The sequence below is a fragment of the Syngnathoides biaculeatus genome, chromosome 5, assembly GCF_019802595.1.
Source record: "Syngnathoides biaculeatus isolate LvHL_M chromosome 5, ASM1980259v1, whole genome shotgun sequence".
NCBI lineage: Eukaryota > Metazoa > Chordata > Actinopteri > Syngnathiformes > Syngnathidae > Syngnathoides > Syngnathoides biaculeatus.
Window position 1 is genome coordinate 115,316 of NC_084644.1, and position 23,882 is coordinate 139,197.

Below are 23,882 nucleotides of genomic sequence, written 5' to 3' on the forward strand. Positions count from 1 at the left end.
GGAAACACTATACAAGTGCTCCACCCCCCCCCCCCCAAAAAAAAAAATGCCTGTTGCAATTCTCAAACCAGTCACCAGCCTCTACTTTTTGCATAACTTTTACTTTAATTTTGATGTGGTACTAGTAGTCATCTCTGCAGCCTTGAGAGTACTCTTGTAGCAAGGCGAGGTACATTTGCTTATTCATCAGAAGGTGGTTTGAAAGCTACTTTGGTGGTGCTCAAAATGATTTAGAGTGTTAAAGGTTTTTTTTTTTTTTGGACGTTGTGATTCGTTTTTTCTTGTTTTTTAAATTTGCTTTTGTGTTTAGTTATTCGCTGTCGTGTTTTTTTTTTTTTTTTTTTTGCCCTTGTGTTTCGGTATTTGCATTGTGTTTTGAACTTCAGGGCCACTGTGCTGATGATCTGTCATGAAAAAAAAGCACCATTTGGTTATTTTTTGATGTTTTTCAAAATCTTTTTTAAAAAGTATGCTGTTGGGCTAATGATGAAATGTTTAGTTTTGTTTTGTTTTGTTAGGTGAGGGGAGCTGAGCCTTCCCATTCTGGTGTCCAGGGCGAACGCCCCTTCCCCCAGGACGGGAAAGAAATGCGCGGTCCATTCTCCTGTGCCCATTTCCGTCGGTGTCCCTGCGGTGCTGGTCGCGGCGATGCCCGTGGTTTTGGTTCGCATGTGGCCCGTACCCCGTCTCGCGGTTAGGGTGCGTCATCACGGCTATTGAAACAAGTCTTTACAGTGTAAAACCTGGTGGGAGCTTGTTATTTTGTGAGAGACAATTTGTGTGTGGGTAGGGAAATAGACACTTACCTGAGGGAGAAAAAAGTTTGCCCCCCAGAAAAATGCCAACCGATGTGGGTTGCCAAAAAAGAAAGAGGCAAAGTACAGAAAAATAAGTGAAGTTATATGGTAAAAATTACTTTGGAGTAAAGTAATGAACCAGGAAAGGTACCGTAAAAATGATTGCAAAACAAATTAGTACAAACAAAGAGGGCCAACACTCCTTCTCTACTTAAAAAAAGGAAGAGAAGGGGGGGGGGTTGTTGTTTGTTTGGGGTCCTCACTTTTAGCACAAAGGGATTATAGCTCCGCAGGCCTCAAAAAAAAAAATGTTTTGAGGTTGCTTTGCTATAAAAAAAGTCCTTGGTGCCAAAAAAAAGGGGTTTTAAAGATGGTAAAAAGGTAGGAAAGGGTGCAAAAAACAAAATTGTGTTTTTTTTCAAAGCAGACTCACAAGAGAAAAAACTCTGTTTGCTAAAGGCCGCTTTGGGCCTAGGGGGATATTCCCCAGGTGTTTGAGGCCCCTGAGCAAAATGGAGTAGTAACACCTCTGAATAAATTCTCTTCAATCCAAATAATATATTAATAAAATATATACTTATCTGTGTGTGCTGATCGATTAACGTATCGACGAGTAGTTTTGTGTCTTCATCAGAATCTATAGCACACAATCCCCAGCGGCGGCAGCGTCTTGTGCGTGTGGATCCTCAGGCGTTCGGAGTTGAACTTCTGTTTTAACCCTATTTTGTGTTCTGGACTAGAGATGAAACATGAGCTTTCTGTTAAATCTGGTGCAACCGTCATTCGTTCATTCATTTACTTATCCTCAATAGTGTTGTTATGTTACGCAAAGTTTTTAAGTGAACAAACTGAACCGAATCAGTTTCTTAAATGATTCCTTCCATTGCCTGGCCGCCACCAGCCTGCGTGCGCCAGCGAGTTGCCTGGTGGTGGAAAACGGAACTGTTGAAGCGTTCTGTCCTTTCCGTCCATCCCTCCCTCCCTCTTCTACAGCTTATCCTAAGTCGGGTTGCGGGGGCAATAAGTTTAGCAGGGACTTCCTCCTCTAGCTCTTCCGAGGGGATCCCGAGGTGTTCCCAAGCAAGCTGAGGAAAATCGTCTCTCCGGCGTGTCCCGGAACGTCCCTGAGGTCTCCTCACTGTGGGACATGCCTTGAACACTTCACCGTGGAGGTGAGGTGGACCCAAAGTTGTTGTTTTTTTTTTTTTTTTTTTTTTTAATCGCCCCACTTTCCCCACTTTAAAATACAAGCATATCTTGTTTTGGTAAATGTGTTGAGTGAACGTGTGAGCCTCAGGAATTGATCATTAACGGAATGAGCAAGCACTTGTTTTATTTTATGAAAAAGAACTTCATGATTCTGTAAAAAAAAAAAAAAAAATGGAACGAATCCTTTTAAGGAACTGATTCGAGTCATTCGCTACACTCAAAAGAACTGCCGTGACCATCACTAATCCTCACAAGGGGTGTTAGCTTGCTGAAGCCTGTCTTGTGAAGAGAGGCGGTGTACAGCCTGTTGGAAATTTTATATTTCTAAATCATCACAAACTTAAGTTAGTAATCTGACTCCAATTTGTGACCTTACCCAACTGCCACTCATCCAACAATCGTTCTGCAATAGAAAGGTATCAGGAAGCCGGCATTTTCACACACACGAGTGGATTTATTCCTTCCACACGCACCTGGGTCTCATTACAACCCCGTTACGTCTCTGTTGCCACCAGCCGACGTCCTCTACATCCGAGTTTCCCAGAACAATGTCAAAGTACAATCTCCTGAGTCACTATTGGTTCTGTGTCTCCCGCGGGTATCCTTGGCGCTCTCTCATTGGTCTCCTTTGGTCCGCCGGATGTCGGCCCGACTCCTCCCCTGCAGAATCGCGTGCTGGCTCCTCCTGGTGGTGGTTTCCTGACAGTAGTTTTTCCAGCAACTGCCTCCGAGTCCTCCCGTCTCCGCATCCTCCTTGCAGTTCGCGCCGTCTGTTCTAAAACATTCCAATCTTGCACCACGTACCCTGTTTCGTTCCACCAGTCACACGCTCAGCACTTTACAGTCTCACACTTTCATACACAGGATGCAGCAACATCTAATGAACTACTTTAAGCTCAAACTCTTATATTCCTTTAAGCCTGAGCCGGTCGCGAGCCAGTCGCAGGCATCACTTCAAGTCTTTTGATATTAAGTCATGCAGATGCGCATTGCCTCAAAATATTTTGAAGTACTTGTACTGTATTCGTGAATGGAGTCTTTGTTGTGTTGTGTTGTCATCAGTTGGGTTTTTTTCTAAACCAAACCAAACCAAACCAAAAGATTGATCACTTCTGGGTCAAAGGTGGCGCACCTCCTCCTCGCTTTTGTCTACTCGCACCGCACACGGACTCCGAGCGGGCAGGCAGCGCTTCCTGATGGGGGCGTGCTTCGTGACGTCACAATCCCTGCTCATGACACAAATAAAAAAAAAAAGCTGCCGGCCTCAAGCGGAGAAGTGAAAAAGAGCCCGCTCGGCGGAGCATAAGTTTCCACGCGTGGAACATATTTTCTGCTGTCGTGCGGGTCCTTTGTCCACTTTGCCGTTTTCATTGACTTTTGTTTAAAAATAAGATTTACCAATAGTTTGACGTTTTTTTGTTCTGGACGAGAGGCTCAGCATCTTCTGCTCACTTTGGCAGCTTCAAAGACAGGTTGGTGGTCGACAAAGTCGTTTTGGCGGTTGTCGTGCGCACGTGACCTTTTTCAAAAGTGGAACGGATGCAAAAGTTATGAACAGGTCAAATCTACAAACTTTCACATGATATCCCTTCCCCCTTGCAGCACACCTGCGGTTTGGTTTACATCGTGTTTTGTATCTATTTATTTTTTGCTCCTTCTCGACATTGTGTTGTGTACAACATGTAGTGTGAATCGCGTGTTGTTGTGTACAGCGAGGTGTTTACATTATGTACACTGACACATCGCGTGTTGTGTGCATCGTGTTTTGTTGACAGTGTAACTCGTGGACATTATTTTATGTACATTTTTGAAAGACATTCTGTGTTGTGCACATTGTGTTTCGTTATGCACAGTGTGTGTCCTGTAAATCGTGTGTTGTGTACATTGCATGTTTTATGTTTTCATAGCCTTTGCATGAACTCGTAAAAGGTTTTGAGTAAATAGTTTTTCAAGGATTTTTTTTTTTTTTTTTGTATGATTTTTGAAGCTTTGATTGGAATCAAGTCATTTTCACGCCGCACTAGACTATTTTGACTGTGGAATTATACGATCACCGTGTAATCCGTCATTGGCGATTGTACAAACGAAGTCGCCGGATGTGTGACAAAGTTAACACGTGCCATCACATCTAAACGAGATCGCCGATTGTCTGATGACGTTCACGTGTGACCTCACCTCCACATGAGGTCTCTGAGGCTCTGGCAAAGGTCACGTGTGAGCTAGCTGATTGTTTGTAAATTATTTTTTTGGAATGATTGATGAATTGGACCAGAAACAGTTTAAAATGCGCTTCCCTTTAGTCAAAAGTAGGACAAGCGTATCACACAGAGTAATTGATAATAATAATTGTTCCATGAATGTTGCTGAAACCAAAGTATGCTTGTGAAAGTTTTTATTATTATTTATTAAGCGTAAACGGGCAGCTTGCGTGGGGGATGACAGAAATTGGACAGTGTTTACTGTTGAGAGAGAGGATTTGGACAATTTCAAGCTGGACGAGGTCCGAGCGATGAAACAATTGTCAAAATAGCTGTCGGTTAATATGATAAGCGTTTAGTTGTCCATTAAGTGATTGTTACACCTCGAGTCAAAATATGACAAATGCAATTGCAATACTTAACCATAACAAGAACAATGCTTCTACATTCATACTCGTCCACTCATATCAATAAATACAAATAAACATATTTTGCAATTACATTTTTGGTGTTTGTGAAGCGTTAGGCACCTTTTGATCAACCATTGTTACGACACAATCATTTTTCTTTTTGTTTCATGCAAACGTCGAAAAAACATTTGTTCCCTTCCCAATTCCATTCTTAAGTGATGATTTTGGGTTCTTTATTTATGATGCTTTACTTAATGTATGTGGATGGAGCCTTGTGAAGAAGTCATCCTTCCATCCCTTCGAAGATCATCGCAAAACTAAGAAGACGACAGCAGCAGCCTGCTTTTCCAGCCGGGGAAAAAAACGTGTGTGGGGGAGTTTCAGGACTGTCTGCACTTGCGCACGTGTGGATGTTGGGAAGTGGGGGAGGCGGGAGGGGAGGCTCAGCACATCCTCTTCCGCGTCGCTCTGGCATCTCGTTAAAAGACATTCCAGGCTAACTTCGTCAAGGCCGCCGCCACCGCTCAACAATTCCTTCTTCCCACCCCCGCAAAAGTGCCGTCAACCATAGAATCTCCCTTCTTCACAAACACGTTTGTCCACGTTCTTCTTTCTGGCACTCTTTGTTCTTGATTTGCTAACTTTTGGCTTCTGTGTCAAGAGCGCTCTCCACTTTTGAAGTTGACATTTTTTTTTCTTGCCACGGATGGCATCCGCGTTGTCAAGATGAAGCCAAACATGTTTTTTGCTTGTAATGAATGACAATGTTAACCTTTGAGAAACGGTGACGCCAGTTTGAGTCCTTGTTGAGAGACAGCAGATGACGGCTGTTTTTTTTTTTGATTCCACTTATTATGGTATGGGCAGTTGACCAATAATCCAATTCTAGTGGCTTGGGAGTCCTTGGTGAAGGGTTTTAGCCTTTTCTGGCTATTTGGGAGTGGGGAGTGGCTGCATCATCATTCGCCACTCCTGAATTACTGTATACGCATATTTGACATGTACACATTTGAGAGAACGACTGAAATGGTGTTTCCGGTATTACAACCATGTTGGACTAAATTGTGGAGTATCACATTAAACTTTTTTGTGTTTTTTTTTTTTTTTTTTTTTGGGGGGGGTGTTATGGCTAAAACAGAGCCACGTTTTAAGCTTGGTCTGCTGGTTTGAGTCTCCTGCCCCTCCTCCCTGCTACAGTACATAACAGCCGAATCAGAATCATCTCCATTTGCAAAGTATGTAAAAAAAAAAAAAAAAAAAAAAAAAACACAAATTTTGTCTCTCAGTATTTGGAGACGCTCTTGTGCAACAACAGTCAAAAGTCAATTGATAGAGTACAGTTTTGAAACATAAAGACACTGAGAAAAATAGTTGATTGAAAATTGTTCTTGTGCTTTTCTATATTTTTCAATATGTTAATCATATTGGGGTTACGGTTTTAAATATTGTCTGTGAAGAGTGTTGTTTACAGAAGGCTTTAATAATATGATGAACTACACTCTTGCTTCGTCAGTTTTCAGGACAAATTGTAACGGCTATTTGAAAACATTTGAAAATGATCTAAGCAATCGATGTGATTGGAAGATATGAAAAAAAATATTTCTTTCCCCCTCCCATGTTTTATAATGCATGGTTGGCAGTGGCTGACATGCTCTCGCATGTTTAAAAACCCAGAAATGTTCTTTTTTATGTTTTAAAGTTTATGTGCATTCTGGATTCTGATTGTCTGTCATATCTGCGATATTGCAAAGCCTCTGCACGACCATCGGCTGCTCACGAAAAAAGAGATCCGGAAAATCTACAGAATGCGCAAGAGTTCATTCGCATTTGTGTGCCGCGGCCTCTTACTTTGGCCCAAAACACATCTTCCTTTTGGATATTCTGCTGGCGTGGCCACTTTAAAACGCCTCGTTGTGGGCCGCGAGTGCGCGCACTGGGAGATGGGGTAGGTGATATATATATATATATATATATATATATATATATATATGTGTGTATTTATTTTTAATACTCTCTGACTTGAGAGCTGGCGTGTGGACCGTGCCTTCACACTGGCGGAAAAGCCCGTGAGATATATTCCACACACCGGATGCAGAAGAAAGATGCAAGGCAAATTAGCAGGTACTTTTCAGCTGGTAATGATATTAGCTGAGATAGTTCTCTAAAAATTCCAAAGTACATAGTCATTAGGGGATTCGCCATGCCTACGTTTGGAATTATTCACTCATTCCCCATTCCCCAATCGCCACAAATGAGTTTTATTCAGTGGACTATATACTCTAGTTGACTAAAAACCCCACTCCACTGCAAATCACAGTCTAAGGATTCAGGAATGAGTGAATGATTCCCAACGGTTAGCTCGTCTGGCGGAAACAGTGGAAATCAATGAGTCCCGTTACCTTTAGCCCTTTGGGATGTGCCCGGCGTGCGTGTGGCACAAGCGGCATCTGAACGTCCAAAGCTCAATGTGGCGACACCTTCGCAACAAGTGCAAATCTGTCGGCTCTTGCATGGGCGAACGTCGGAGTTGTGCCGCGCTGGCCCGTCCGCAAGTAAGGCGCTTTTCTTCTTCTTCTTCAAATACGATTTCAGTTTTATCTTCAATTCATACCATTGCAGGCTTGCTTTGTCATATGTATCCATTGTGAAGACAGACTAGAATTGAATAGCATAAACTTGATTGTCCCTCAGTGTGGAAGTTGCAATTGTTTACCAGCAAAGTGGACCGTTGCAGTAAATACAAAGAATTATTGTTAAATATAAATATTCAGTACATACAAAGCTGTGCGATTGGCTCCTAACCCGAATATTATGTTGCAGAAAGGCTATTACCCTCCAAACCTTTCCCATTGTTGCCACCCATTCGATCCTCACTAGTAGCCAGCTACAGCTTTCACCTGACAATCTCAAAAACATGATGAAAAACTTGTTCTTGGTGTGTGTGTGTGTGTGTTTTTTTATTATGAGGAAATAAAACATAGATGGCTTTTTTTGTCCTTAATGTGCAGACAAAAACACGTGACAGAGTATGATAGGAGTGACAGAGAAATTAAGAAATGACTGATAACGTTCCTGCTTGGAGTGTTCCTGGCGTTTTTTGTGTCACAACTCAGGTTGTAAACAGCGTTGGCTCCCCAGCGAACCTTCGTTTCAAAACAGCATTGTCATAGTAGAATGTTAGCTTGAATTTTGTGATGCAAACCTAAACCTAACAATTGTGACATTAATCAATAACCGATCAGTCATGTGGCTATCTTAACTAATAAAATTGGATCAATCCTCTAATTTCAGTTCGTCAACAGTAAATATTCTCTGATTTCTGCAATCCTCCATGAAAGCAGACTTTTGTGTGTGTGTGTGTGTGTGTGTTTCTTCAAATGAAGACATTTTCAAACTTTTGCTTTTACTTTGGAAGACAATCAATGTTTGTGCCAATTGCCAAGACAACACATAAAATCTACCAATAATCACACAGCAATCCAGTCCCTGAAAAGTGCAAATAAATATCAGCTGCTTCAGTCCTGACTGATGGCCTACAAAAAGATGCAATTGGCAAGGTTTGAGTCAAGCCACATCCCATGATAGATAACAGCAGAGAACTGTCCCAAGATTACTGTGAACTAATTGTTGCAAAACGTGATGTTATTCCAGGCGCGTAGCTAAGCTTCTGATTGTTCTAGTGAGCACGGTTTAGGTTTAATACTTAAGTGGAAAGCCAATCAGTCTACCATAAATCTGCCTCCATCAGGTGCGCTCAGAAAGATTTCTGACAGTGGAGTGCAAAGAAAAATCACAAGTGTTGTTCAAGAGCCAAGGACCACCTGTGGAGAGCTTCAGATCGACTAGTAATTTGCAGATCGTGTTGTCATTGGGAAACAGTAACTCGGGTTCTCTGCCGCCATGGGAAGACCCCATTGCAGGAAAAAAAAAAAAAAAGCCATCTCAAAGCTCGTTTAAAGTTTGCTGAACAACTTTTGGACAAGACGGTTAAATACTGTGAGAATACAGTCTGATCTGATGAGAGCAAAATTGAACTCTTTGTATGCCATAATGTACACCACATTTGGAGGAGAAATGGCACCGCACATCACCTGGAAACAGTTGGGAGGTGGGAACACGATGGTGTGGGGCTGCTTTTCGGCAAATTGGACTGCTAAACGTCACATTATTGAAGAAAGGATGAATGAGCAAATATACCGAGACATTGTAGACAAAAATCTGCTGCCGTCTTTGGAGATGATGAAAATGCAACATGGGTGGACATTTCAGCAGGATAATGATACAAACCATACTGCCAAGGAAACTCTCAATTGATTTCAAAGAAGGGGAAAAAAGCTGCTAGAATGGCCTAGCCATCTATTGAGAAATCCATAGAAAGATTCCTACAGAAGCTTCAAGGTTTTCATACTGAATGACTCAAAAATCACACCGGCGCAGCGCATGCGACTAATTTCTCCATTCGGGAGGTGTCTTGAAGCTGTAATTGTAAACAAAGGCTTTTGTACAAAGCATTGGCATGTTCGATATGCTTTCCCGTTGTCATTTCACATTACACAACTTCTTTTTTTTTTTCCTCCGTATTTGTTGTTCGTTTTTTTGTATGTATGGTTTACTTGGGTGGTTCCCAACATTCCCAACATTTTTTTAGTCCGTTAGCACCTTGGGAAATGAGTTGAAAGAGACAAATGTTGACGTGTTGAATGCTTTTTTTGTTTTTTTTTTTTTTTGCTTTTAGTTTTTGTATTTTGGAAACGGTGACTTTTTAAAAAGTCATTGACCCTTAAAACTAATTACTGGCTCAAGAGATGCATTCATTTGTTTCAACGCTCACTTGGCAAAGATTCATTTGTTTGTTTTATTTGGTGGCCGTAGTGTTGCTATGTAAAAGTAATTTGGAGGAGCCCAAACTACCGCTTGTGGACCCCCACTTCGATAAATTAAGAGAGCGACAAGACGGGTTGATCTTGAGTGAGAAGCTGAGAAAATTCCAAGTGATGGGCTCAGATCTCTTTTGCCCGAGTAGCGTACATTTCCTGAGGCCGGTTTGACCCGACCTGCCGGGCCGCTGACGACCGTGAGGTCATCGACCGCACGACTGTTTGACTTGAAGCGTACGTTCACTCTTTTGTCCAGTGGACAGAATTGCAGCACAGCAGCGGTCTGTGTAATTTGACTTCCAGGTCTCAACTCGCGGTGTCACCATACCAGAATTCTGACTTCGATACGATACCCGCATAAAGTACCCCGATGCCTTGAAACGGTTCCACTGCAAAAATTGAAAACAGCGGCTAAAGCAGTGGAATGAAAATTGGCAAAACAACTTTAAATACTTTTGTATTAATATATTTGGATATATTTTTGATTAATTCAAAACACCACAATTAAATAATATTAAAAATGTCAGAAGGGCATTAGTCCATTGCTATTATAATTTTTCTAAAAATTAGATCAATTTCTGCATTACCATATATATATATTAAGGGCAAACATTTATGTGTGTATAGACGACTGTACCGATTTGTACATGTATTCACTTGTGAAAAAAATGACAGCACCCTTATTTGTTGCATTTCCTTTTTTCCATTTGGTTTATTTACAATTTATTTTATTATTTATTTTTCATTTTATTTATATATATACATTATTTCAAAATTTCTAATTCCATTTCCATTATCATACCTGTTACCTCAAAAGACATTTTACTTGAATAATAGAAAACATAATTGCATTATCAAATATAATATGGGTTATCATGAAGAAAACCATGGAAAATGTCTAGAATGAATAAACTCTTATGAGCTATTTTTTTAATTGATCTCATTAGATTTGTCCAAACAAAGGCCCCTTCAGTGGCACCTGCCATTCAAAATGAACGAGAAACAATAAGGGTCTCACATAATTTTCAAAGACTGTATTAATGATGCCGATATTCATTATTTAAATGTTTCTGTTTATACATACCTTCTTTTCCTTTCGGCTTGTCCCGTTTGGGGTCGCCGCAGCGTGTTATCTTTTTCCCTGTAAATCTATCTCCTGCATCTTCCTCTCTAACACTCACTGCCCTCACGTCTTCCCTCACGACATCCCTTAAGCTTCTTTTCGGTCTTCCTCTCTGTCACTCTTTTGCCTGGCAGCTCCATCGTCGGACTCTCTCACCTCTGGACATGTCCAAACCATCAAAGTCTGCTCTCTCCAACCTTGTCTCCAAAACATCCAACTTTGTCTGTCTCTCTAATGAGCTCATTTCTAAACCTGGCCAACCTGCTGACTCCAAGCGAGAACGTCAACGTCTTCCTTTCTCCCACCTCCACTTCTGCTTCCTGTTCTCTCTTCAGTGCCACCGTCTCTAAGCCGTTCATCATGGGCTGTTGTTAGTTAGCGGCGATCCGCACATCATCTAAATATGGCTGGAAACGATAGGGTAATATCGCCCCGGTCACATCACTCTATTGTGAGACGATCTCTTCTTCGAAAAGAGCTTCCGTGTCAGAAGGGGTGTCGGAAAAATCCGAAAATCTCTGTTGTTCCTCTCCCATAGGAGGTGCCGCTCCGTGTTTTCAGTGGCGAATGTCCCAGTGTGCCATCTGCTGATGACGTTGCAGGCAATATGGCTCCCACTTCCATGTCGACTTGTGCAATTTTGCGCATGGATGATACACTCGCCGCTCATATTTATTTTTTTGAATAGACATTGATGTTATATGTATTTTTTTACACGATATTTTAGAATGTTTATAGGCATGTCGCTTGGGCTTGAAGTGGCGCATTAATTGATTTGGCTTCATGCTGCCAACATTTCTTTCTTTCGTCATCTCCCACTGCAGTCACAGTGAAGCCAAGCGCTACATACGCTTCGTCATATTTCCTCATCTTAGCTTTCGGGTATTATTTTGGCCCATTTTCTTCGTCTCTCACCGCCTTTCTTTTCATCCTTGTTGAAAAAAAATCACGTTGTCTCTCGCGGGTTTATTTACTCTACTTCAGATCGCCTGCTCGGTGCAACTATAAACCACATAGAGCCAACACTCCCTGCGCACACTCTGACAAGAAGGGCCCCACTGCCAACTACTGTAGCGGATGTGCAGTTACACTTTATTCCATTGCGGCCACACACACACATAAAAAAAACATGTTCCCCAGGGTCACGCGCGCTCCCCCTCGCAGAGTACCATTTGAGAAGCACTGCTTTAGATGACCAGATGCCCTTCCTGACGCAACCCTCAGCAATTATCTGGCCTTTGGACTGGCCTACACATTGCACTGGCTTGCGCCTCCATAGGGCTGCATTACACGACTACATTAACTAATACTGTGTATTTGAAGCTCTTGAGCTTTTTATTCAATTTTTTTTGTGTTCACTATTTTGGGCTGCATTTATTGCAACCAATATGTTGTGCAGCCCCTCAGTGCAGTGCTGTTTTTCATTGTTATCGCGAGTACCCGGGTTGGAGCGCTCAGAGTCGGCCTCCCGTGCGGCTCCCGCTCGCGCTAAATTGTCATGTGTTGTCGATGCTTCCGATCTCCGGCGGGCAACACTGACTCTGGTCTGCATCGAATGCGGAGTGTGCTTATCAGCGCAGGAGAATCATGCAAACGGGTCACATTTCAGTGAAATCCACCGTTTTAAAATCAAAAGTAATCATTCAGGTGAATCGTACAGATTAAATGAGAAACCGCCTCAAACATAACCCGTCACTATGGTCTAAATGCAGCTCGTAACTTTTATTTAGCAATTCTTGCTTATTTTTCAACTCTTTCGTACGCGAGACTACGACTTCGACTTCCGCATTGGCCGCTGTTTTTAATTTAGGCGCAAGTGACGTTTTAGTGTAGTTCACCAAGCAAACGACACAACAAGGTCAAGACCTGGCACAACGTCTTCTGTTGAATGTGGGGCACTGTGATGGCGTGGACAGATGCGTGGTCTGTTGCGGGGCTTCTGGGGTGTTACATGTAACAAACAAGGAATTTATGTAAACAAAAGCATGCATTAATTGGAGACTTTATATTGCCCATGGGCGGAATTGTGAGTGCCAATGGTTGGTTGTTTCCATGTGCCCTGCGATTGGCTGACAAACAGTTTAGGGTCTACCCCACCTCTGGCCTGCAAATGGTTGGGACGGGCTCCAGCACTCCCGCAACCTTAAAGTGGCTCGGCTAACAGACGGACGAAATATTCATTTTTGAAGCTGCTGAGCGAAACTGGACCGGTTTTCCATTTTAGTAATTTGGAGAACGTGCTGTGATGATTTCTTCTTATGTGTCAGGACTCATCTTCATCGGAGGATCCAGTAGACCATCATCATCCTCATCCCGTCCATCGCCAGTGTTCGATGGCGGACCGGCTGCGGTCGGCGTCGTCTCCCGGGCTGGGTAGTGAGCCTCTGGCGCTGGTGCAGCTTCAGGAAGTGGACTCCAGCGAGACCTCGGCGCTCCACAGCTCGCCGCTGCCCACGCCCGCTATCTACAGCCCGCCGGTGGGCCTCAACGGTGGCCACGTGGTGTGTGTCAGCTCGCCTTACGCCGACGGCGACCACGAGTACGGGCACGCCACCCTGGCCTTCTACGGCTCTTCGGCGCTGAGTTACGGTCAAGCGCCTGCCGAAAATGCGCCGTCAGCCTTCTGGTCCGAGCCGCCGCTTGCCGTGCGCCGCCCCCCGTGTTTCGCTCATGGCCACGCCGCCCCCCACTTGATGGAGTCCAAAGCCCCGGGTGCCAACAGGTGGGTCCAAACCATACCAATTACTACTTAACTATTTTTACGATTTGTTGAGTTTACATTGATGGTAATCTTAGCTGTCGTCAAACGTGTGAACCATGACTGGTCTCACGATTCGATTTGATTATCATTCAGTTCAATGTCATAATGTATGGCATTGATTTTCTATATCACGGTACCGTAGTTTGCTTTTCCTCACTCAACACAAGCAGTTGGCTAATACCTGCTTTTTTCATTTATGAAATTATGGGCACGACCGACCCTTTGTTTCAAGTGGCTTCCCAACCAGTGTTGAAAGGTACCATTTCTCTCTTTGGCCATGACTTCCCCACCACGCTGAAAGGTCATCAGGGGACTGCAGGAAATGATCATTTTTCATGTAACTGACTCACTGCTGTGAATGTTTATATTGCTAAAATGGAATCCAAGCTTTTTATCGCCATTTTTTTTCCAAGGGGTACATTTGGAAGAGGGTCTAGCCTAGCTTGTCTGTGGAATTAAAGGTCGCATGAAAAAGATGGGCATTTTTTTTTTATATATATATATATTTAATGTAATGGACGCATATAACACCAAGCAGGTTGTCAACTATAGTTGAGTTAAAAAGGAGTTTTTTTGAGGACTTGCCGAGCGTATCTCACAATCAAGACACCGGGTTGTGGTTCCTCTGGCCACCACAAGAGCATCCAGAAGCGACGCTGCAGTCGACCGACACGACATGCTCCACTCTTTGCGCAATGGCAAGCCACGTGTTGGAATGAGAGGAGGACGAGGATATTGACTCGCAGGAGCACCCAACTGAACTTTGCATCATCAATCCGTACATCTTCTAGTGGATCAGAAGATGGGAACAGCGACGACACGAGCATCCAAACAGCAGCCGTGCAATGGATATACAGAGAGGCCCCGATGGCCGTAGGAAAGGTATTGGGCACTGCAGCTGCTTTCAGCCTCTACCTCTGTTCCAATTTAAAATGAACGAGTAGTGGCCCGTCTGTGAGCTGCAAATGTAGCTATGATGCTGTGGATAGTATCCCGTGTCTTATCTGGCAAAAGCCTTAATTCTGCTGCAGCAGACAGCCACTTCTAACAAAGCAGTGGGTCGCTTCGAACTCCAATTCAAATGATCCACATTGGACATGGACAGCAGCGCTTTTTCTTCCCCTCTTTCTGTCTCTCAGTTGCTCTCTCTTGCGATCTTTCTCTGACAGCATACAGTAGCAGATTGCAGTGGGAAAAAGTCTCCAGTTCAATTGAAGTTTTGTGCCACTGTCTGAAGCAGATAAATAACTGGATGAGCCAAAAGTTTTCAACTAAACCATAAGAAAACTGAAACAATTGTTTTTGGCAAGAAAGAAAGGAGAATTGCTGTTAGTCTCTGGCCTTGTCTCTCTTTCTTTAAAAACTACAGACCAAGTCCGAAACCTTAATTCCGACCTGACTTTCAACAGTCGTATCAAATGAGTCACAAAAACTGCCTCTTACCATCTGGAAAAACATATCCAGAGTGAAGGCTTGTATGTGTCAAGCAGACCAGGATAGCTCAATCATGCTTTTATCTGCGGTAGACTTGACTACTGTCGTGGTCTTCTGACTGGACTCCCCAAAAAGAGTATTAATCAGCTGCAGCTCATGCCGAATGCTGCAGCTCACGTTCTGACCAGAACAAAGCGGTCAGAGCATAAAACTCTAATCCTAAAGTTCTCGTACTGGCTTCCAGTCATCTTTGGAATAGATTTTAAAGTTCCGCTACTGGTCTATAAATCACTAAGCGATTTATGTCCTGAATACATGAAAGAAATGCTTACAGAATACAAACCCGGTAGAGCTCTGAGATCGACTGACTCGGGTCAAATAGTGGAGCGCAGAGTCCAAAGCAAACATGGTGAAGCAGCATTTAGCTATTATGCTGCAAACAAATGGAAGAAGTTGCCAACCCAGGTGAGGTCAGCTCCAAGGATCAATGTTTTTAAATCCAGGTTGGATCCAGGTCATAAAAAAATGATCTATTTCTGTTGGTCACGACACTTTGCTCTGTCAATGCGTTTTATCAAAAAAGTGTGGGTGTGTTTGTCAAAACTATTTACAGTCATTTCCGTTATTGATCAGTTGGGGATGATTCCTTGGAGAGCCATTTTCGTTTTTTAAGTCGGGATGAAAATGGATTTGAAAAAAGACGCACAGTTAGCGTGAGGCAAGTGGATGATCCTGGCAGACGTTCTTATCGCTAGCGTATCAGCAAAGCATGTTGGGAGTCAGCTGTGGTGTCGCGGTTTTGATGTGTGAGATGATCGCCGCCTGGACGTCCATATGTCAAGCTGTCCTCTTTTGCAGCGGCGTCCTGGCTTGTTCCAAAATAATGGCCAAGAGATCCGAGGGCGGCGTGTGCTGCAGCGGCGCCAAGTCCGATACGCACTTCTGCGCCGTGTGCCACGACTACGCTTCGGGATATCACTACGGAGTTTGGTCCTGCGAGGGCTGCAAGGCTTTCTTCAAGAGGAGCATTCAAGGTGATAAGTGTTAGCGGACTCTTGGGAACACACGGCGGAACTGTGGCCGTGGGTGCCGTCCGGTCACGTGACTTGACTGTGGTCCTGTCAGTCATGTGGCCAATTGACCCCTCCGTACAGGGCACTTAACCACGCCTCCTGAAGTTACGTCACCCCGCGTGTGCCAAACTCAGACAAACAATTGGCAAAAATGGCGGCGCAGGAAGAAAAGACTAGAACGAAATTGTCCGATTTACCAGCTGATTACTCACTCGCATTCTTAGCGAATAGTGAAATATCGTTGAAAAGCAGACAGCAGGGCTTCAAGTTTTTCAGCGAGGGCTATTTCAATGGTATTTACATGCGTATCGACGGAGAAACCATCGATATTAGCGCGAGATCTTTCCGGAGTCAGAGGAAGACCGAGAAGCCACATAATATAATATATTATAACCCAAAGACGAATTCGTCATTGACAGTTTCCTATTTTCGTGTTACACGTCACACTTGTGTGCAGAATGTGTATGTGTATCTGGATAGCCGTTTGTGAACCGCCGTATGAAGGAAAAGAAGAAGGCGAGGCTTGATTTACGAGTTGTTTCTCTCGTTTTCTTTGTGTAACGTCACGTGCTCCCCTCAATAATTATTCTTGAATTGGTGCCGAACCTACATAAGTCCCGACCGAGTACGACAATCACTACTTTAGTGTCCTCAAACATCCTTACTTCAGTCTTGGTGTCTCTGTGCACGTCGAAGGCTTTTAGGACTCGCTCGTCCGGTTTAGCTTAGCTCGGTAGCCGCGAACAAAGGGACACGTTTGTGCAGTCAGATCATCGCAAAATATCGCTCAACACAGATCAAGTGTGTCAATCGTTCACACGTAGCTGTGTTATGCAAGCGAAGAACTGCTAATTCATTTGTACGAGACATGTATTGAAAATCAAATATAGGGCATACCTTGGTGCAAACATATCTGTTCCGGTTGATTTTAGATGGATTCAGTTGATCATACGATCTTCCACAAAGTTTGATCCATCGAAGGCATTTTTCGTACTGGGTCTTCGGTTTTGTAAAGGGTACGAATCGAACGCCACCAACTAGCCCTTCAGGATACCTGTCGTCACTATTACAAAGTCCGTGACTACACCTCCTAACCATATCTATTGTTAAAGAACCCAAATACGCGATAAAACGCTAACAAAAGCTATACTGGACCATGCAACGTTGTCTGAGGGAAGGGGCGTGGTTTATGCAGATCTCTGGCCTCTGATTGGTCAGCGACGCGGATGACGCCATTTATACGGAGGGGTCAATTGAAGCTCATGCTTGCTTGCTTGTTTGGCTTACGCTTGGCGTACACGACTTGGCAAGTCAATGCATTTTATTTTTTTCGGGGGGGGGGGGGGGATCTTTCAATTCTGTGATAATTTTTCGCAAATTATTCAATGAATCCGATCAAACAATGTTTTTTTTTTTTTTTTTTATTCCATCCTATCTAAAGAGGACATTGTTTCAAACTGACAGCGCAGGCAATGTATAAAGTAGAAGAAACGAAAGATGATTCAGTTCCCGGTTTGGACCGTAACATCCATCAAAAAGTCAAAAGGGTTAGTTTTAGTGTTAGTTTTGCCAAAAAAGAAGATTGTTTGCATGTCTTAATTTGGAAGGGAAAAAAAAAAAAAACATTGATAATGAGTCTGCTTTCTTGGAGGACACCAGAAATTGGAGAAGTTTGTTTTGAGAGACTGCCATCCGAGGACGTTCAACAAGGTTTTGAAGCAATTTGTCCATTTCGAAAATGGTTGTTGATTAATTTGGTAACACTAAGCGAAGAACAAATTTATTGTGGCTATTTATTGCGCTGACCGCAGCACGGCCGAACTGGCCAAAAATGCATTCCGACCGCAGAGTGGCCGAATGTTTCGTTGCGCTTTCCGAGCTCCAAGTCTCCAAATGTGCGGGTATGCGTTGTGATCGAGCAAGAATGTGCCACTAGATTTAAGACTTGCTTCAACTGGGTTAATGAGCCGTCTCCACGCAGATTGCTTGATGGTTGGCCACGCTAACTTGCGAAGTGCAAGCTTAGCTTTGAGACTTGGTCATGTGACTTATTCCCACTTCTGCCCCTTCCCATTCATAGGACACAACGATTACATCTGTCCTGCCACCAACCAGTGCACCATCGACAAGAACCGCCGCAAAAGTTGCCAGGCCTGCCGCCTGCGCAAATGCTATGAAGTTGGCATGATGAAGTTTGGTACGTCTTGCATCCCCCGAATGTTAACTTCAAATCGTGGGTTAACCTAACCGTCAACGTCGATGGCGTTCAATCCATCTTATGTCGTCGTCTTGTTCTTCCTTTTTGTTTTCTTCATTCTGTGATGATGATTCAGGCGTGAGGCGCGAGCGCTGCAGCTACCGCGGCGTCCGCCAACACCGCCGGGGGACGCCGCAGCCCCGGGTTCTGGCGCGGGCGGGTGTGGGGCCGGCGGCCCGGGCCGGGCGCCACGTGCACCCGGAGGCCCCGCTCGCCCCCCAGATGAGCCCCGAGGAGTTCATCGCACGAATCGTGGAGGCGGAACCGCCTGACATCTACCTGATGGAGGAGCTGAAGAAGCCGTTCACCGAGGCCAGCATGATGACGTCGCTCACCAACCTGGCCGACAAGGAGCTGGTCCTCATGATCAGCTGGGCCAAGAAGATACCAGGTAATGACGACGCGACGGGGCGTCTCGCCCTCGCCGGTCACCGTACGCAGCTCGTCTCGTTACCGCCGCCAGGGAAATAGCGTTTGTTGACACTCAGACAGGGAGTGAGATGAGCGTGTTTGGCTTTGTAAAGATGTCGTCGTCGTCTTTGACGAAAAAGTGCACAATATTTGTTTCGTATGTACTGTGAAAGACGGCGACTTTCTCCGAGACACTGATCGGCTCGGCAAATTGTGACATCGAAGCCGACCGGCAAAAAAAAATTGGCCGATCAAATCTGGGTAAAGACTACTCGGAGGATATTTCGGCGCATTGGAGCGAGTCTGGACTTGGAAGACATCCTTGCATGATTGAACATTGCAATTGGGCTTTACGTTACCAGAATTTTTAGGACTGAACACCAATCAGCGAATTTCAAAAAATCAAATCACAGATCACAAGTCACAAGATGGAGCAATGTGTCTGTTTACATGACTTCATTGATTGCGTGTACTTGTGTACTCTATACTCAATTATTTTTGCAGACATATTTTCTCGTATTTAAGACCAAAGACTTCAAGGCACTCACGGGCCGGCTGGCCACTGACCTACGTTTTTAGGTGAAATCAACATTACATGACGGTGTGGTAGAAAAACATAACATAACACAAATAACTTACTGTATTGAAATGATTGCACTTCACGTACTGTCATAAATACAGCTAATGGCAACTTTCTCCCAGCCCTGCTATCTGAACTGCACGTCCAGAGTGTGTGCATCTGTTGGGCTTTTGTTTGCTTTCTGTTTGGTTTGCTTTTTCTGTGCTGCTTTGCAGCACGTTCCCTGTGTATATTTCATCCGATTGGATCTTTGAAAGCATTAAGATGATTTTCTTTCCTGATGAATTTGTCAATTTCAACCCCGCAAACTGCGCTTCATTGGAGTCTTGCACACATGCGTCGTGAAGCAACGTTCTGCGTAAGTGGACGCAAATTCCCCAAACTTTTTGGCGTCTCTGATCAGTTTTGTGCATCTCAAATGAGATTCCTGCTTTTCTGTTTGTCATATTTGTATTTTTATTTTGGCGTTTGGGTGTATGCGTAAGAGTCTTTTTTCCGGGTCTGTGTGTTGAGGTTTTGTGGAGCTGAGTCTGTGCGACCAGATCCAGTTGCTGAAGTGCTGCTGGCTGGAGATCCTCATGTTGGGTCTCATGTGGCGATCGGTCGACCATCCTGGGAAGCTCATCTTCTCACCTGACTTCAAAGTCAACAGGTCTGATGGCTACCAGTCCACCCTTTGTCCACATGTGCCCTGTTCGCAAAAGTTAAGCTTGGGAGTGTTTTCAGGGGCTGTTTTTTCATGTTGTCCTAAATTCTGTGATTGTTGTCTGACGTAATTTGGTTTGTCATTCACTCAAGGCTACACACACACACACACACACACGAACGAAGGTACGTACGTACGTGCGGTTGTGTTGCGCTAATAAACGTCAGCTCAGACCTTGAAGGCATAAAGATAGCAAACGGACATTCATGACGCTTCCTCCTTTTGTACACTGAAGAAAATAAGTATTTGAACACCCTGGTATATTCCAAGATCTACCACTTGGAAATCATGCAGGGGTCTGAAATTTTCATCATAGGTGCATGTCCACAGTAAGAAATATCATTTAAAAAAGAAAAATCCAGAAATCACAATGTATGATTTTTTTTTTTAACGATTTATTTGTGTGATACGGCTGCAAATAAGTATTGAAACATCTGAGAAAACCAATGTTCATATTTGGTACAGTAGCCTTTCTTTGCAATTACATAGGTCAAACGTTTGAAACACGGACTTTCAGCTCCCTCCAAAGATTTTCTATTGGGTTTGGGTCTGGAGACTGGCTCGGCCACGCCAGAACCTTGACGTGCTTCTTCAAGGGTTATCAACTCCTATCTCAAGGCTGTATTTATATGTATTATCCTCCTACCTGACGCAAAATAATCGGGTGACCCGCCGCTGGTCTTCTTGTGTGTGCTTTCCAGGGAGGAGGGCGAGTGTGTGGAGGGCATCACGGAGATCTTTGACATGTTGCTGGCGGCAACGTCCCGATTCAGAGAACTCAAACTTCAACGTGAAGAATATGTCTGCCTGAAGGCCATGATCCTCCTCAACTCAAGTCAGAATGCAATGCTTTCCAATCTTTCATTGTCAAGATTTCAAAATGGAGTTTTAACACTTGTTAGAATTCTGCTTTCGTGTTTAAATTCCAATTTCGAGCCAGGCCATCTTTTCTTGTTGGTTTGTTTTCGCGGTAAGATTTGGATGCATCGCTGAGGGTTTGGGTTGGCGTCGAAATTGAATTGAATTCAATCGACTGGACTAGATTAGGGCCTTCACCTTATGTTCGGGTTTTAGTTCAGAGATAAGGTTACATGGCCTGGTGGGGATCACGGTTGGTTTGTTAGGCATTTGATTGTGGCAGTTTTTGACTTCAAATTGTGATTGAGATTCATTTGTTGCATTTTAGACATTTGCACGAATTCTCCTCAGACAGCAGAAGAATTTGCCAGCAGGAAGAAACTTTTGCGTCTTTTGGACCTTGTGATAGACGCTCTGGTCTGGTCCATTTCTAAGTCGGGCCTGAGTAGCAAGCAGCAGACGCTGCGCCTCGGACACCTCACCATGCTCCTGTCTCACATCCGACATGTCAGGTTTGCTGTGCTTATTTTTATGCTCCCAATGCGCACCGAGCCTTTGCGCCAGGCGTTATTTGGACGTGACGAATGTTGTTGCTGTGGGGAAGAACACCCGTACGCTTCACATTAACATTCCTCGGCATAGGGGGCTGACCCGGCCCGGCCACAAGTAGCGGAAATTCACAAATAATATATTTCATGTATTTATTATTCATTGAAAATTGCCCCACTCCTAAATAAATAGATAAATATAGAAGCAAGCTGGGGACTGGGGGAAAAAAAAAAAATTGTAACCAAAATGTCGTTAATTATTTGGGGGTGCGGTGTTATGGTCTACGTTTTGGTTGGGTAAGTTTTTGGTTCATGTTTTCCACGTCTCGTGTGCTCATTTTGTTAGCTGTGTCCACCCGTTGGCATTTATCCTCGACCTTGTGTCGACCCATCAGCTCCCTTCTAACCCTAACCTCGTCCCTCTTTTGAGCTCAGTTCTAATCCTCTCCAACCTGCTCACCCCCCGAGAGAACCGTAACATCTTCATTTGTTCTGCTTCCTGTTGTCTGTTCAGGGCCACTGTCTCTCATCCGCCATCATTTCCCCCCCCCCCTCACCACCGTTTTAAGACAATCAAGACAAACAGCCGCACTCACAATCACACCGACGGGTGTCCAATTAATGTTGCAAGTTTTGGGAATGTGGGAGGAAACCGGAGTGCCCGGAGAAAACCCACGCAGGCACAGGGAGAACATGCAAACTCCACACAGGCGGGGCCGGGATCGAACCCGGGACCTTGGAACTGTGCGGCCAACGCGTTCCGGCTGACCCACAGTTCCGCCCTAAAGATAATAAATAAAGAAATGACAGAACAAATTTGTTGTTCACCGGTGTTATTCTCGCATGAAGAGATAACTGATAAAACTGGAAAATGTCATTTACAAAATCCATTTTTCTCGCCCAAATGTATGTGTAAACGTGGTTTCAACCGGACAAAAGCGACCGTTTTCTTTCGGAGATGCGAGGATTCTTCCCGGCAGCGACGACATGCAACCGGCTTCACGTATTCTGCATCTTGAAAGTTGCTGACTGTGTTTGTCATCTCCATAGCAACAAGGGCATGGACCATCTGTCCAACATGAAGCGGAAGAACGTGGTCTTGGTCTATGACCTCCTCCTGGAGATGTTGGAAGCCAACACGTCGGGCGGCTCGCAGATGTCCGGCGTCACGGCGTCGGACGCGTACGGCCGACGCTTGGTCTGCCGCACGACTGAATTGCCCTCCGCCGGACACGCCAGGCACCCCAAGATGGCGCTCGCTCACGTGAGCGACGGGTGAGGCCCGCCAAATCCTTTTGTCATCGTCGTTTTTTTAACAAAGTGTTCCAGCTCAGGCTGGGCAATGTGGCCTTGACATACATTTTTTCACCAAAATCTCATGTCCAATTGTGGCCAAGTTTTTGTCTTCCTTTTTCCTTGACGCGATTTGACTTATTTCCAAACAAGCGGGCACATACATAATGGAAACAAAAGAATTTGATTTGGGTCAAAGTTGTGTGTGAATGTGGAAAGGTCAACTTAAATGCTGTGGAATAAATAAAGTGGAGCAGTGTGGTGCGAAATGTTAGGCTCGGAACGGTTGCAATCGGTCAGGAAATGTCGATGGAAAGAAAATTGTATTTATATTGTATGATGCTGTCTTTTTTGGTGTTGGGCGGGAAGTCTGGGCTTCCCTGCCGCCGTGACCCGACCTCAGAGAAGGGGAAGAAAATGGATGTACCCCTATCAAGTTGTTTTTTTTAAGCTAATACACATGGTGGAACTCATTTCTGTACGATTGGTTTCCAGCTTGTTCCCCGCAGAGACGTGGTCATTGGATTTGGGTGACCCCGCCCCTCGCAACTTTGGCCTTTTCGACGATGTCGCCGTGGAAACTAATTTGCACGGCAGACTGAACTGAAAAAAGGGCTCGGCGTGTCCCCCTATCAAAAAGTTGTCGAGTCGTCATTCAAATGAAAGCTTGCTCTTTATGTTCTTGAGGTTTCCCGCCCAAAGTTGAAAGTTTGCGACGTCCTGGAACCGTTTGGATGATTATTTTTCCAAATCATCCATCTCCTCCGTTGACGTTTCCATATCATAAATGAAGCCGCCACTGTGGTTGTCATGACAAGGGCCACACTGTGTCACGTTCTCTGAAACGTTACTATTCTTCGTAGCATCCCGTGGTGAGTCGGCGGAGCTGTCCTGTGTCGTGGGGAAAGGAAGGTGGCCGCTTTCACTGTCTGTCTCCACCTCAAAACTCAAAACTTCATGGCAAACCTGGTGCTGACTTGCATGACACATTTTACTTGCTCTTTCAAGCAACAGCCGGAACAAACTTTGCACTTCATTTGTAACGGCTAAATTCAAATTACTGACCCATTGGAACACAAAAGGCCAATTTTGGCCTTCATGTTATCTGAGAATTTTGCAGTTTTGAACTTTTAATCGGCGTCTTTGCTTGTGGAACTTGTTGAAAGTGGGTCACTTTGTATAGTTGTCATCGCTTTTCCTACCGCTCGTAGTCTGTGCATGCTAAGTCCTGTTCTTTGCAATACTTAAGCGCACCCCACTGATGATGCCTTTATTGAAAGTGTTTTCGTACATTTGTTCCAGAAATCAAAGTGTAGCCAAATAAACAGTGCACACTTGACTTGTGTA

The 23,882-nt window shown here is 44.2% G+C and overlaps 1 protein-coding gene across 1 annotated transcript; it reads left to right on the forward strand.

Moving 5' to 3' along the window:
* The first annotated feature begins 3,262 nt into the window (after positions 1-3,262).
* esr2b (estrogen receptor 2b) lies at positions 3,263-23,874 on the forward strand. Its single transcript, XM_061821306.1, has 10 exons — positions 3,263-3,478; positions 12,882-13,336; positions 15,668-15,843; positions 17,963-18,079; positions 18,216-18,530; positions 19,644-19,782; positions 20,538-20,671; positions 21,023-21,206; positions 22,293-22,517; positions 23,399-23,874. Exons 2-10 carry the CDS (start codon positions 12,948-12,950, stop codon positions 23,409-23,411), a joined length of 1,692 nt encoding a protein of 563 aa, XP_061677290.1. The 5' UTR covers positions 3,263-3,478; positions 12,882-12,947; the 3' UTR covers positions 23,412-23,874.
* Positions 23,875-23,882: the final 8 nt, after the last annotated feature.